The sequence below is a fragment of the Halichoerus grypus genome, chromosome 6, assembly GCF_964656455.1.
Source record: "Halichoerus grypus chromosome 6, mHalGry1.hap1.1, whole genome shotgun sequence".
NCBI lineage: Eukaryota > Metazoa > Chordata > Mammalia > Carnivora > Phocidae > Halichoerus > Halichoerus grypus.
This window is the reverse complement of record NC_135717.1, coordinates 17153278-17168415: the sequence shown is the minus strand read 5'-3', so window position 1 is coordinate 17168415 and position 15138 is coordinate 17153278. Positions and strand designations below refer to the sequence as shown.

The window sequence follows — 15138 nt, the reverse complement described above, 5'->3', positions numbered from 1 at the left end:
CCGGAGACTCCGTAAGGCTGTGTCCGCCGGGACTACAACTCCCAGCGTACCCCGCGCCCAAGGCTCTTAACCACAAGGGTTGCCCTCTTAGGAACACCGGGAAAAGAACGTAGCTTCCAGGGGCTACGCTGAAGATGGCGTCGCAGCGACGCGATGATGTCATAAAGATGGCGGACGCCGGAGGTACCTTTGCGGATTCGGGATGTGCTTAGCAATCGCAAGCCACAAGACTTTCCCCCAGGGATTCCTAGTCTTCAGGCGAGGATATCCTTTTTCATCTGTCTTTCGAAATCACTGCGGTCTAGCTAGTGCCCGTGACCACGGACGGAGGCAGTGTCGCGGGTTGATTACGTTATTACACCCGAAGGCTGCCGGCGTCGAGTCGGTTTCTAACGAGAATTTTTAAAAAACGATTGACCCTAAGAAAAGGGAGGAGCCGCGAACCCCTCCAACTACCTGAGGCAAGCAAGTTTTGTCTGGCAAAGCTCTCGGTCCAAGCGACCCGCGACCAACCCCCAACGGTCCCTCCTCTCACGGCGCCGCGACCCTGCGAGTGCGCAAGCTCCTGTCAAACGCGGTGACGGAGGCCGAAGAGAAAAAAAGGCGGGAGCCACCAATCCCAGGTGGAGCAAAATGGCGCGGGAGAACGAGATGCAGGAGTTCATCCGTAGCTTCTTCCGAGGCCGCCCGGACCTCAGGTGCACTAGAGGCTGGAGTTGGGGTTGGAAAGGGCAGGGGCGGGACGGGGACTCGGTCTTGACACGTGTCTCCGCAGCACGCTCACGCACTCCATCGTGCGGCGGAGGTTCTTGGCTCACGCGGGCCGCGACCACCTGGAACCCGACGAGAAGCAGGCGCTGAAGCGACTGGTGGAGAAGGAGCTGCTGAAGGTGCAGGTGTGGGCGCGAGGCGGGGTTTGTTGCTGAGGAGGAGGGGGCTGGGAGGGGGTAGGGAACGCAAACTTGGTACACGTTTTGCACTCTCGCGCACACACAGGTGGATGAAGCAGGTGCCAGGGAAGAGAGGCTAGATCTTGCCAAGAAGGCAAAGAGGCCTCCCACCCCCAGCAGTGGCCCCGTGAGGAAAAGGTTCCGTTTCAATTCGGAGTCAGGTTAGTGCCTTCTGCATAGTTGGTGCATTCAGAAAGTATTTACTGGGCGTGCATGTTCTCCCAAGGCATTAGACGAGGGCAGGAGGCCAGTGAGGCAGGAACCAGCCATGGGGTGGACTGACTGACAGCTGTGTTTCCTGTTGCCCTTCCCTCCATCTGTCAGAGGCAACCAACCCCAAGTGGAGGGAAGAAGGGCCAGAAGGAACCCATCCCGACCTTCTTTTCTCTCCACATTCCAGAGGCCAGCTCTGCAGCTTCCAGTCCAGACTGCTTTGGCCCCCAAGCAAAGAATGGGATGGCGGCGGTAGAAGTCAGTCCAGCTGAGGGGGAGAGTCCAAAGCAAGCCTCAGAGAAAGCAGTTGAGGAGAGCAGTGATGAGGAAGAACAGCAGAGGGGCCTGACTGCAAAGACTGGATTAGAGAAGCTGGCGGCCAAGGAGAGCAGTGAGGAAGAGGAAGAGGGCTCGGCCAGAACAAGTGAGGTCTCAAAGGAAGAGAGCAGTGAGGTAGATGAGGAAGAGGAGGAGGAGTCTAAAGGCAGGATTAGGAAGGAACCTGTGACAAGGAATAAGCAGGCACCAGGCAAAACCTTAGCCAGTAGGAAGCAGGCCAGGGAGGAGAGTGAGGACAGTGAAGAGGAACCTATCCAGAGCACAAGAAAGAAGGCAGTGGGAAAGAAAGGAGCTAAAAGCCACCAGGAAAGTGAAAAGGACAGTGAGGAGGAGGAGGACACCCTAGCCAAAAAGAAAGACAACAGAGAGGAAGAGGAGGAGAATTGGAACGCTGGAGCCCAGGGCAATGGACGGAAAAAGTCAGCTTGGGAGGAGAGGAGCTGTAAGCAGAAAAGCAGGGCAGCAAGACTGCTGGGAGAGTCGGGGGACAGAGAGGAAGAAAAGGAAAAAGCAGGCAGTGGGGATAAGAGCGGGGGAGACGAAGAGCCCCTGGTGCAGAGGAAGAGAAAGGACAGGACCCCATGGAAGGGTGAGAAAAGGCAGAGTGGAAGCAGCGAGGATGGGGAAGACAGCTGGAGAAAGGTGAAACCAAGTACTGAAGGCACTGGAAAGACAGCCAAAGTGGGCAGTATCAGTGGTGAGGCGAGCGACTCGGAGAGGGAGGTGAGTGACGGTGAGGCAGGGGGTAGCCCTAAGAGGGAGAAGGAGAACCACTCTTTCAAGAAGAGCTCCAGGAAAGGCAGGACGCGAAGCTCCTCCTCCTCGTCCACAGATGGAAGTCCGGAACCTCAAGGCAGGAAGGTGATGAGGGGGGACGATGGGGTGGGAGGCCACCTTCAAGGAAGAGGGAGGCCCTGACTCAAGTGCAGAAGGTTTGGCCTTCAGCTGCTTTCTTTGCCAGGCTGGCTCTGGTCGCCGCGGTGAGGACCACCCAGCTGTGATGAGGCTAAAGCGTTACATTCGGGCCTGTGGTGCCCATCGCAACTACAAGAAGCTGCTGGGCCCCTGCCGCTCACACAAGGAGCGCCTCAGTGTCCTCCGGGCAGAGCTGGAAGCCCTGGGCATGAAGGGTGAGGCTGGATGTGCCCTGGGGGCCGCAGGAGAGGGCCTGGGCAGCTGGGGAAGAGAGGATCACCAGCCTCTTCTGCCCCAGGTAACCCTTCCTTAGAGAAGTGCCGGGCCCTGAAGGAGCAGCGGGAGGAGGCGGCCGAGGTGGCCTCCTTGGACCTTACCAACATCATCAGTGGTTCAGGTGAGGGGTTTCCTCCCACTCTCTGAGACGGGGCTTGGATTTTCTCAGATAACTGATCTGCTTTTTCTGCCCCTCTATCCAGGCCGGCCACGCAGACGCACAGCTTGGAACCCTTCAGGAGAAGCAGATGCCCCAGGGGAGCTATACCGCCGGACTTTGGGCTCAGAGGATGAGCAGCCCCGTGCCCCACCCCCAGACTGGTCACATATGCGCGGCATCATCAGCAGTGATGGAGAGAGTAACTGAGCTCCTTCCCTTCCCCAGGAAGCTTTCCACTTGGAGAAAGCAGATCAGCACTCACAGCCCCCATCCCAGTCGGTGCCTGCAGAGCTTCAGAAGCAGCTTTCTTCAGAGAAGACTTTGCACCCCCAGGGACACAAGTTGTTGGGATCCTATTTCTCATGTTCTCAGTTTAAGGTGTTTACAGGGGTTTATTGTTTAAGACTCAATAAAGGACTTGTTTGAATCACCTCATCAAAACTGGTCCCCACTTGGGGCGCCTGGCTGGCTCAGATGGAGGAGTACGCGACTCTTGATCTTGGGGTCGCTGAGTTTGGGGCGAAGAGATTACTTAAATAAAACTTAAGAAAACGAAAACCGGCCCCACCCTCACTCCCTGTACTTTGAGCCAGGAAGATGAGGAGTGTCCACTGTCCCCACCCAGTCTGGTTCCCTTTTATTTCCCCCAGGTTCTCCAAATGAAGTCCCAGCCTCCAGACCCTACCATCCAGTCTGCCACTGGCTTCTATCAGAAAAGAGTGGGGCTCCTACCCCGCTTCCTCCAGCCCGACCAGCAGGGCCCTCACCATCCTGCTTTTAAGCTGTGTTACATGCCTAGCTGGGAGGAGGGTCTGAATAACTGGCTTTAAGAAAAATGTGAGAAACATAATGAATTGACTTGGGGACAGCTGGTGTTTACGTCTTCCTTCTCCCCTTCTGGAAACAGCCACTTAGTCCCTGGGCCAATTCTTTTCGCCTTGAAGGGGTGGGTACGGGCATAGACCTGACCAATCCGAGTACCTCAGGCCTCTGGCTACAGACTGAGCCAATGACGTCACTTTAGGACTTTGCTGGCATACTCGCTGTTGAGATTGCTGCTAAGATGTAGGCTTGGAGCTGCCAGGAGCCGGTGTGTGAAGTGAACCTTCTGAAAATCTTTGAAGCCCAAAGCAAAGGGAGTAGAGGCCAAAAGACTGATGAATTCCTTTAAAGTTCTGGATCTAGCCATGCCCAAAGTCATTAAAATCACTGAAATTTTTAGTTAACACAGCCCAATAAATTCCCTTTTTAAATACAAGTCACACTATCACCTCCGGCCAAACAGTCCTTAATACACACCTTGGACAGAAAGGGTGAGTCCTGGGGTCTGTTAGAATAACCAACAGTTTATTAAAAGCTTGCTGTGGGGCTCTGTGCCAACCCCATAGCTGGGAGGGGCTCCCATGACTGCCCCCAGGCCTGGGAGCAGCCCCTTTGAAGGTCCTTCCCTTGTTCCCCTGCCCCAGCTCTGATCTCAATTAAAAAAAAAAAAAAAAAAAAAGATAAAGGACAAGACGGCACAGGACGTCAGACAGCAATGGTGGAGGGGGGGAATATGGAGAGACCAGGCAACCTGACCCCAAGACCCCATCCTGATCCTTCTTTCTTAGGAAGGCCTTTTCCTTCTGTTCTCCCCACCCCAGACCTGCTCTGCCACACCCCAGGTCTGGGGGGCCTGGCATCCCCAGTCCACAGCCCCATTACACGGGGTAGTATAGTTCTCTGAATATAATATATCTAGACCCACCCTTCCCCTCCCCCAGGGGACCAGATGAATATTTGACACGCACATCTCCCTCCTTTCCCGAGGCTGTGATGGAGAGAGACCCTGGCACCATGGTGGGGAGGCAGGGGCTCCTGGTCAGCCTTGAGGCACCGATGCCCAAGCTGGCCCTGGGCCACTGGCCAGCCCAAGAAGCTCATGAGATGAGGAGGTCTGAGGGGAGCTGGAGCCAACATCCTGTCCCCCACCCTTGGGTGGGCCTCAAGCTTACAGCCCTCCAGGATCAGGCTCCACCCACCCCTGCCCCTGTCCCATTCATCTGCTCATCCACCCCTGCACTTCAGGAATAGAAGTGGGAGGAGCCATTGAGGATGTGGGAAGCGACACTGGTGCTACGGCTCAGAGGCCCAGGCACTGCAGCGGCAGGGGGGCCCACGTTGTCACTGCCACTGCCCCCCGAGGCTGCCCGCCGCAGGGGCTGAGGGCTGTTTCTTAGCAGCAACAGGGCTCCACCACGGGGTGTCCCACTCTGGGTGGGGGGCCCCAGCCAGTTTGGGGGACCTGGAGGAGCCAGCAGAGAGGGCTGACGCCAGGCTGGGGGGGGCATGCCCGGTGGAGGAGGACCATGGCTCCAATGTGCCCCCGATCGGGGAACAGGACGCGAGGGCCAGGCAGGGGCAGGGGGTGGAGCAGGATAGCCCTGGGCAGCAGCCTCGGCTGGGATGCCCCCCAGAGCCATACTGGAGAAGCCCAGCCTCATGCTCTCAGCATCGAAAGCCTCGATCTCACGGGCCTGCCGCTCGAGCAAACTCCGGATTCGCTCGGAGCGCCCTGTCTGCAAGGCCAGCAGCTCCTCTTCCACCTGGGACACCCAGAAGAGAGGTTAGCAGGTCCAGGGGCAGGAAATGGGGAGCCTGCCCTCCCCAATGCATCCTGGTGTCAGAGTCCCCTTACCCGCTGCTCCAGCAGTGCCCGCCTCAGAGCCACCCTCTGCTCCAGCTCCCGCAGCTCCCGCTCATGCTGACTCTCTGTGCGGATCTTGATCTTGCTCTGGTAGGCATTGAGCAGCTCCAGCTCCTGTTGAAGCTGCTGCCGAAGGGCCTGGAATTCTGCCTCCTGGGTCTCATCAAGCCGCAGCTGGCAAACGGGAAGAACTCATTTTAGGGGCCTCCTCCCCCACCCCCACAATCCTCCCCTGCCCCAGGTAGGCCTGGGCCCTAAGGTTTCAAGCAGCAGCCAGTCTCAACATCTATCAGAATGAAAGGTCGTCATACCCTGTGACACAGCAATTACACTTCCAGGAATTTATCCCCCAGGTATACTTGCACATGTGCTCGGAGATGTTCACCGAAGCGTGGTAATAGCAAAATACTGGAAACAACCTAAATGTCCACCAATAAGGGATGGGTTAAAGAAATTATGGTACATCCATACCATGGAAAATTCTATGCTGTTTCAAAAATGAGACAGGTGTACTGACATGGAAAGATGTCCAAGAATTAGGTGGAAAAAGAAGAGAACAGTATGTACAATCCGATCCCGTTTCCGTTTAAAATTGTATGTAATTTTCCAAATATGCATAGGGAAAAAACCTAAAATACAATTATTAACAGTTACCTCTGAGAGGTGGGATTGGATGAGAGAATGGCAATGAATAGGGGCACTTTGATGTTTTACACTGTATGTAGTTTTTAACTGGCCCATTCCAGTGTTGTGTGATCTTAGAGAACAGCAATCTTCAAAATCCTCCAGAAGTCTGAGTAAATCGGCCCAAGGGCCACAATCATTTTAATTTGCTCCCTGTTAACACATTAAACTAACTCAGGCCCAGGAAAAAATTATAGCCACTCTTTCCTTGGTGGTTCTTGGTAGTCAGGCTGGCTTTGTCAAGACCTTAAGAAAATACTTGAGAGAGACAATAAAACCACGGCAGAGAATACTAACAGTGGGAAAGTATCCAAGTTTCCCCCAAGAACAAAAGCCCCGTCTTTGTCCACACTCCCCCATTCCCACTCCCCATAACTAAGCCGGGCGTACAGAGGCCAACCTCCACCATGCTCCCTCCCTGGACCCCAGGCCTCACCGCCTGTGAGCTGAGCATCTCTGAGATGGACTGGTCGTACTGCTCGGCTAGGATTGCCAGCTTGCGGGTCTGTTCTTCTTTGAGCCGCTTAAGGAGGCTCTTGTGCTGAGCTTTGGGTGTGGTCTCCAGCAAGTGTGCCCGCAGGGCCTTGTACTGCCGAGTCTGGATCTTACACGTCTCCTGGAACTGCTTCTTGATCTGCAGCTCCTTAGACTATGCAGTGGACGGACCAAGGGGAGATGGGGGCAAGGGAGAGGAGGAGGAAGAAGAGGAGGAGGAGAAACAACCAGGGGAGAGGGGGAGGAGAGAGGGAGAGAGAGAGAGAGAGAGAGAGAGAGGAGACAGAAGCAGAGACAGGGAGAGGGAGAGAAACAGAAAACATGTTAGACAGAGGGGGCGGGGGGAGCTGTATACAGACAGACACGGAGAGATGGGATTGTGTTGAGAGAGATCAGGAAGGTTCTCAACGGGCAAGAGATACAAAGTAAACAAGACAGGTTCCAAGAGCATGTTCAGAGTTGGGTAGAAAATTCACAAGAAACAGCAGGAGAGTTCATGGACAGGGAACTGAAAATCTTTAGGGTACTGAGTGCACACAAGAAGCTCTGACCATGCAAAGAGGGAGAAAATACAACCCAGAGACAGAAGCCAAGTGAGCAAAGAGTGAGAGAACCAAGTCACACAACACACCCATGGAAGAGAGCAACACAGCTAAGGAAAGACAGAAGGAGTCCCAGGTTCAGCACCTCAGGATGGGAGGGAGAGGAGGAGGATAAGCTCCGAGCTGAGAAATGGATAAGGAGTAGCCCCATCTTGGGCCACACCAGGGGAAGGGGCAAGGAGGTGTCCAGAAAGGGCCTGACAAGTTCAATGGGCCAGCAGCTGCTACCCTGACCAGATCTCCACATTCCAGCCCGGCCCCTTATGTACTCAGCTCCCACTCCAAGCCCACAACCAATCCCATTTCCATGCCCCCCCCCCCTCTGCCTGCCACCCCCCACCAAAACTCACCACCCCCTACTGTAGAGGATTTGTAGTCCCATCCCCAAGCCCTCTAGGGTAAAGCCTAATGCCAGGAGAGAAATTCAGCTCCCAGATAGAAGGGAACCACATAGGGAATGGGTTGGGAGAAAAGGCAGGGGATGAGGACAAAAGGACCTGGAACCTAAGGACTCTCTGGAAAGAATCCACCAACAGGGGAACTATGGGACCAAGAAGTTCTGTGGAAGCTCAATAGGGGCTCAGACCTCTGAGCTGGTGGGTCATGGTGCAACGAAGCTATGAAGGCAGAGAGGATGAGGCTGAGGAGTGAAAGGAGTTAAGATAACGTAGATGGGGGTGAAGAGGTCATGGAACTGGGGGCCAAGGGTCCAGATTGGGGGCATACCCGGGATGCTAGGCGGCAGGACAAAGCAGACAGAGGCAGCCTGGGCCAAAGGTACAGTTCCGCTCAGATATTTTATTTGTGTTTGTCTTTTTCTTTTTTTTGGTGGGGGAAAGGGGACAGGTTGGAAGGGAGACAGAAAAACAAAATCAAAGAGAGAAAAAAAAAAACATGACTTCCCACCCACCACCACCCCTGGCCCCAGGCCTGAGTTGATGAGGGTGAGGATGAGCACACACACAGCGGGAGAACAGCAATAATTTAGGGTGGGGGAGGAGTGTCAGGAGAACACAAAGTGTAACTTCTGGACTCCACGGTGGAGGAGGCTGCCTGTCTAGAGGTCCAAAGGACTGGGGTGAGGTGGGAAAGCATACTAAGGAAGGAGGGGTGAAAGGGAGGAGAGGATTGGGACTGGAGAAACCTCACTGAGTAGTGGGAGATAAAGTGCTCGATGCTCTAGATTCGGGCTGAGGAGGAGCCAGAGTTGGTTACCTCCAGGGAGGCAGGGCCCGGGACTGGCGGGTTCGGGATCGCCGCCCAGTTAGAGTCCCAGGCACTGGCTGGCGAGAGGCAGGAGGCCCTAGCCGGCGCTGGCTGCGTGGCAGCAGCCGAGGGATACGGCTGGGCCTTTCACCCCGGAGCAGGCCCCAGCTGGCCAGTGTGTGGATGGCCCAGGGGGGCAAATGGGAGGCTAAACCCTGGCTGGCCCGTGCCAGGCGCCAGTTCCAGCCCTTGCACAGGGTCCAAAACCTCGCCAACAGGGCTAGCGGGTGTCGGGCAGTGCGGGGATTACCCCGCCGGGGCCCAGGGACAGGCAAACGGCTGCGGAAGCCATCCTTGTTGGTTTTGGGGTAGAGTGCAAACAGGCCCCGGTCCCCCACAGCCCCACAGCCCTGTAGGGCACGAAAGGCCATGGGCGATAGGCGCAGGAGAGCCCGCAACCAGAGTCGAGAGATACCCCGGCGCATCCGGGGGCCCTGCTGCCGCACCCATTTGCCCCCAGCTGCGAGAGCTGCCAGAGGTAGAGCCAGGCCTGGCCAGGCTAGGAGCCAGGCAGCCCCAAGGCCCAGAGGGACACCCATAAGGCCACGGCGCCAACTCAGACCCAGGACGGCCCCCAGTGCGGTGCCCTGGGCCAGGAGTAGGAACAGACTGGGGGGCAGGTGCAGAGCTGTACAAAGAAGTAGGTAGGAGGCCCCCAGGCCCACCAGCCCCACCTCAAGGGCCAGCAGTGAGGCCTGCAGGCCACCCCCGCCCTGCGCCGCCAGCAGTGGGAGGAGCAGCAGGAGTAAGAGGGGCAGGAGGCCAGAGGAGGACCCCACTGCGAAGGAGAGGCCGGCCAGGAGACCATGGGACAGAAGTCCAGGGAGCTGGCTAGCAGGGCCGTGCCTCAGATGTGTTGGAGGGGGCTCAGGGGGGATGTCTGGTGAGGGACAGCCATCTCCAGGATCCCTTGGGGTCCTAATTGGAGCTCCCTCTTCCTCTTCCTCCTCCTCCTCGGGGACTGGGGTCAGTGCTGGGCCTGGGATCCAGCCAAGCTCAAATTCCTCATCCAGTAGGCTCCCATCCTCTTTCCCCCATAACCTCCATTCCCCAGCTGTCTCCTGGCCTACAATGCTCCTCTCCTGGGGTGCCAGGGATGGGACTCTAAGTTCTTCTACCTCCTCCTCAGGCAGACCCCAAACTTCCTCCTCAACCAAACTCCTATGTTTTTGTGGACCGGGACTAGGGGTTCCTGATTCTTCCCCCAATATCCTCTGTTCCTCTGGCTCCAAGGTGGCCCCTTCCTTTCCCAGAATCCTTCTCTCTGGAACTGCTTCCTCCTCCTCTCCCAGAATTCTTTGGTTCAGGACTGCCTCCTGGTCAGATGAGCAGGGCTGCTCTTCTCTAGGGGTGCCTGTGCTGGGTGGTCCCAGAGCCCCAGGAACGGGGAGCGGGAGGCCCGGGGGACGCTGGCCTGCACGTACTTTGAGGCTCTTGGGCTGCTGGCGAACCTGGGCCGCGTGCTTCTGCCGCAACTCTTGCTCACGCCGCTTGTTGTACTCCAGCTGGTTGCCCAGCTCCGTCTGGTGCTGCAGGCGGGTGAGCTCCGCCCGTGTGCGCTGGACGGCCTGGAGCTGCCGTAGCTCCAGCTCCCGTGTGGCCTCATGCTGCCGCAGCAGCAACGCACACTCCAAGTCCTTCTGGGTCTGCTTCTTGTTCAAATCCTGAGGCAGAAGGGAGGCAGGGCCCCGAGCCCGGTCAGGAAGCCTTGTTGGTGTCGAGAGAGCCCCAGGACTCCCAGGGAGCTGAGCACGGGGAGCTGAGGGGTGTAAGGGAGCCAGGCTCCTGGCCGGCCTGGGAACAGAAGCCCAGGGAGCTCAAGCAGGGTCTGACAGCACGAGGAAGACAGGGGCGTGGAAGAGAAGCCAAGCCATGACACAAAAGAGGGCAGAGGAGAAAGATGACCCCAAGCAAGGCAGACGGAAGGGGTAGGCGCCTGTGCTGCGGGAGGGAATGCGGGATGGGGTGGCCTACCTCCCGCAGCAGGTCCTGGTCCAGGCTGTGACGAGCCAGCAGCATCTTGCGCTTATACTGGCGACACTGAAGCTCAAAGTACTGGCGCTGCCGCCGCAGGAGCCCCGCCTCCTCCTCCGCCTGGCACTGCTGGAGCTGCTCCTTCTGCCTCAGAAGCCACTCGGCCTTCTCCCGCTTCGGGGTGCTGGGGTTCTCCTGGAGCTCCTGCGCAAGGCAGGGGGGAGGGTAGGGGGGTCAGGGCGCCTCGCCTACCACAGGCCCCGCCCGCGGCTGCGGCCCCATCCCACCTCTTTCAGCTGCTCCTTCCGCAGTTTGTAGGTTCGCTTCTGCGCCTCCAGCAGGGCGGCCAGCTCCTTCTTCTGCTGCCCAAGGATGTGCTGCTGGAACTTCCGCTCCTCGGCCTGGGCAGCTCGAGCCTCCTTCTCACCGATGGCCTGGTGCCGCCGGGACAGCTTTTCTGCCTCAGCCCCAAAGCCAGCCCGCTGGGCCTCAAGCTCCCGCTGCAGCCGCGCGCTGTGCTCCTCGCGCTCACCCCGCAGCCGCGACTCCAGGGCCAGCAGCTGCTTCTGGTGCTGTCGTCGCATCCGCTTATAGCCACTCAGCTGCTCCCGCAGCGCCGAGTCCTGCTCGTGCTCCTGGATCTGGCGGCTGACCTGGGGCAGGCGAGAGGGTAAGTGGGGCTCAGCCCTGCCCCATCTCATGACCACACGCGATCGTCGTGCTCCCCTTGGAGGACACACGCTTCAGACTCGGGTTTAATTCTCATTTGGTGCTTTCCTCACACTCGGCCCCTCTGAGCCCGCTGCCTCCACAGGCTGAGGGACACTCAGTCTATTTCACAGACCGGTGAGAGCCGCACAGGGCCCAGTGCAAGAGTGGCAACAATTCAAGTTAATTCAAAATCAGACATACCTGGGCTACACTCCCAGCTCGGTCACTTACTAACCACGTGACCTCAAGCTAATTAACGACACTAAGCCTCAGTTCCCTCATCAGCTAAATGGGGCAATGATACCCTTTTGTAGGAAGCTGTGGAAATTAAGTCTGATAGAGATGTCATAGCGTCTAATAAAATGCTCTGACCTAACAAGTGTTGGCTTCCTTCCATTTCAGCAAACGCTAAGGACTCCTCACACAGCCCAGGTATGGAGCTGGGAGCTGGGCCATGAGATGTTGGGAGTATAAAGAACACTGGACCTGGATGTCCCCATCTGAGGTTTGGAGTTCAGGTCCCACTGTGAAGTGGGCATGACTCCCAACTAGTCCAGGTGGTCACGTCCCTGGAAGTCACAGAGCTCTCTGCACAGCACCACAAAGCACTAAGCACCACAGGATCTGAAGAGCTGTCTTAGCACAACAGTCAACCACAAGCATTAGCCATAGAATATATTAGACTGACCACTAGCCTCTAAGGGATTTGATGTTGGTGCCTACAGCCAAGCAAGAATGTAATCTAAAGGTTTATTGAAAGCATGGATGGGGGCGCCTGGGTGGCTCAGTCGTTAAGTGTCTGCCTTCGGCTCAGGTCATGATCCCAGGGTCCTGGGATTGAGCCCCGCATCGGGCTCCCTGCTCAGCGGGAAGCCTGCTTCTCCCTCTTCCTCTCCCTCTGCTTGTGTTCCCTCTCTCACTGTCTCTCTCTCTGTCAAATAAATAAATAAAATCTTAAAAAAAAAGCATGAAAGAAAAACTATGTTTTATGAAAAGTCTATCCATCCTTTCCTGTGAACTGAGAAAAAAATCACCATGACTTGATTTTAGGAGGACCAAGGTCCTGCTGAATTTGAAAATTTGAGAATGACCAAAGGTGTTTGGGCAAGTGCCTTGGACAACAGCATGTCTGAGTCACGACTGTCTCATCTCTCAAATGGGCTTGTACCCTCTCCCTCCAGAGGAGCTGGAAGGATGAGATACAGGCATGGGTGTGGGCCTAAGAGCCAATCAATGGTATGAGGCAGACACTGGCCACCATTCCTTGCCCTTCAGGAACATAAAATCCAGCACACCTATCATAATGCCATTTAAGAGTAACACAGCACCTGGCTGGCCAGGAGCCTGGGAAGACACCCCAGGACATGCTACTTAAGCCTAGCCACAAAAATGGCATAAGAGTTTACCAAGCAAGTTTACCACATTGGGCAATGTAACCAAAACAGTCTGTTAGGAGAAGAGAGTGGGGAGGTCGAGGAAACAAGGCGAGAGACAGCAACAGAAAGTGAGGGTGGAATCTGGACTTAATTCAGTGCCACAGGAGGAAAAAATCATCTCTGGACTTAGAGTTTGGGGCATCCAGGCTGAGGGAGAATGGCCACACTTACCAGGGAGGCAGTACGAATGGTGGCAAAGTGGTCCCGGTTGCGGCAGTAGGCCCGGCGGCGGGCAGAAGAGGTGGTAGAGGTGGGAGCTGGGGCTGCCGGCTGCTGGAGAGGGCCAGGGGTCATCTCTGGCTGGTAGGGGTCATCATACAGGTTGTCAGAACCCTAGAGGAAGGGAAGGTAACAGGGATGCCCAAGGTTCAGAGGTCACTGGGCCCAAAGGGAGTTCCCTGGAGACCCAGTGAGACTTAGAGGAGCAATCACCCTTGCGGGGAGAGCTGGGGCTTGGCCTTGTCACCGTCAGGCTTGCTGAGGGTGGGCTGCATACCGGCAGTCGGTGGATGATGGAACTATGGGAGGTGACTGTGTGCTCCCCCTCCTGCATCATGGCCATCTCTCGGGCTTCGGGCCCTTCCTCTTCCTCCTCTTCCTCTTCTTCTTCCTCCTCCTCCTCCTCATTGTCTGAAGCATCTGCTAGGCTGTTGACTGAACTGCTCTGGCTGGAGGCGCTGATGGACATGCTGGGCACTGAGTGGCTACTCTCTAGACTGGTCAGCGTCCCAGCCCGGTGCATGTAGGGCTCGGCCTCCTGTGGACAGGGCGCAGGCTTTTGGGCAGGGAAGGGGAAGGACAAGGGGTGTGTATATGGAGGCAGCACAGGGAGACGGAGGGTAGGAAGAGGGAGAGGGAAAGTGAGCCAAGCAGCTGCTAGGAGGCAAGCACAACACGGTGGTATAAAAGGGTGGCATGGTAAGCAGGGTCACCTCCTCTTCCTCTGGGGCCTCAGCACCAGGGCCATTGGGTGCCTCTTGGAACAGGATCTTCTTCATCTTTCGGTACTGCAGGTTGTCCAGCTCCCGCACAGCATCCTTAGTCCTCTGGATGAGGTCCATGATGACTGTGGGTGGCCGCTCCCGGAGCACAAAGCGGTGCTGAGGGGAGAGAACGCTGAAGCCTGCTGCCAAGCACCTTGCCCCCCAATATCCCCTGGGCTTTGGCATTCCCTCTGCCCTGGGACACTTCCCTGGGGCCCATGCCCACCATGAACTGATGCTAGCCTTGTCCTACCCCTTGCTCCCGCATGAACTTTCACCACCCAATCACTACTCCCGGGACAGGCTCCTGTTCCTCCAGGCATGGCTGACAGATAAGAACAGTCAGGAGATCTGGATTGTAGTCCAGGTCCTCTATCAAAGTGCTGTGTGCCCCTGGACACATCATGAGGCCTCTGTGGACCTCATAAGGTATCCCATGATTATAAAACAAGTAGGTCAAACTAAACTGTCTACATCAGTTCCCAACCAGGGCTCCTTAGGCCCTGCCCTCATGGATCTGTGAAGGGAATGGGGGCCCCTCTACTTTTGATAACTCAAAACACACCTAAGGGAAATCATACATTTACCCATGACAAGGCTACACAGGCTTTTGGCTTGAATTACATCAGATCAGTGTGGTAACCCTGGTTATCGCACGCAGACCAGAAGCTCTGGCTGGCAATTATATACATCTTTGATTAATAAAAGATGGGAAAACAAATTATTACTTAATAAATAAAGGCAGTCTCGTAGACAAAATCTTACAAAATACAGAGTCCACTGGGCACTGGGAATGGGGACGGGAATTCATAAATGAAACTCTTAGTGGAGGAAGAATTGGGAAACACTAATGTCCCTGAGGGGTTTCTCAGGTGATTCTAACAGGCAACAGTTCTAGGAGAATGCTAGGCCAGTGAGCCCTCACCTTCAGAAGAACCTCTGAGGTTGGTCTGTCTTGAGGGATTTTCTGAAGACAGGAGTCAACAAAATTCCGGAAGTACTCAGACCTACAAGTCATGGGAGGATAAGGGAGGGGTGGGAAGGGCATGAGCCAGGCAGCCTTACCCCTGGGCCCAGGAATCCCAGTCCTCACCAGTGTCCTGACTGGAGCACAGGGGACTCGTTCTGTGCAATGTGGTATAAGGCACTCATCGCATTCATGTTAAACAGCGGTGGTTTCCGTTCGGCTACAGAGAAAGGGTCAACAGGGAGAAGGTGAGAGGTGGCAGGTAGGCAGAGGAGGCTGGAATGGAAATCAAAAGATTTGGGTCCACACCCCAGCTCCCTGACTTCCTTGCTGAATGACCCTGACCAATTCTCATAATCTCAATTAATTCCCTCTACAAATGTAACACCTACCCTCTCCCCTGCACATGGTAGAGCAGGATCAAAGAAAACAATATGTGCATAAGCACCAAAGGAAGCAGAAGGAAACACAGTTATCAGCC

The 15138-nt window shown here is 56.0% G+C and overlaps 2 protein-coding genes across 5 annotated transcripts in view; one reads left to right on the top strand and one right to left on the bottom strand.

Annotated features, from left to right (window-relative positions):
• The first annotated feature begins 562 nt into the window (after window positions 1-562).
• Window positions 563-3294, top strand: HIRIP3 (HIRA interacting protein 3). 2 transcript variants are annotated; one of them, XM_036091228.2, is made up of 7 exons: window positions 563-698; window positions 776-890; window positions 997-1111; window positions 1351-2363; window positions 2464-2632; window positions 2716-2814; window positions 2897-3294. In XM_036091228.2, exons 1-7 carry the CDS (start codon window positions 634-636, stop codon window positions 3058-3060), a joined length of 1740 nt encoding a protein of 579 aa, XP_035947121.2. In that variant the 5' UTR covers window positions 563-633; the 3' UTR covers window positions 3061-3294. The 2 variants fall into 2 exon arrangements, with proteins under 2 accessions (XP_035947121.2, XP_035947120.2); XM_036091227.2 differs by having other exon boundaries at window positions 776-896.
• Window positions 3295-4179: 885 nt separating this feature from the next.
• Window positions 4180-15138, bottom strand: part of TAOK2 (TAO kinase 2) — a 14965-nt gene continuing 4006 nt past the window's right edge. The window contains exons 8-18 of one of the 3 annotated variants that reach the window (XM_078074611.1): window positions 14784-14877; window positions 14616-14697; window positions 13640-13807; window positions 13204-13482; window positions 12879-13040; window positions 10848-11213; window positions 10561-10764; window positions 10011-10250; window positions 6660-6872; window positions 5531-5713; window positions 4180-5438 (exon numbers count right to left, since the gene is read on the bottom strand). In XM_078074611.1, the coding sequence (XP_077930737.1) occupies window positions 4917-5438; window positions 5531-5713; window positions 6660-6872; window positions 10011-10250; window positions 10561-10764; window positions 10848-11213; window positions 12879-13040; window positions 13204-13482; window positions 13640-13807; window positions 14616-14697; window positions 14784-14877 (2513 nt within the window). In that variant the 3' untranslated portion in view covers window positions 4180-4916. Of the gene's footprint in view, window positions 5439-5530; window positions 5714-6659; window positions 6873-8098; window positions 10251-10560; window positions 10765-10847; window positions 11214-12878; window positions 13041-13203; window positions 13483-13639; window positions 13808-14615; window positions 14698-14783; window positions 14878-15138 lie in introns of those variants that run through there. The other 2 variants (XM_078074612.1, XM_078074610.1) reach the window with 2 other exon arrangements.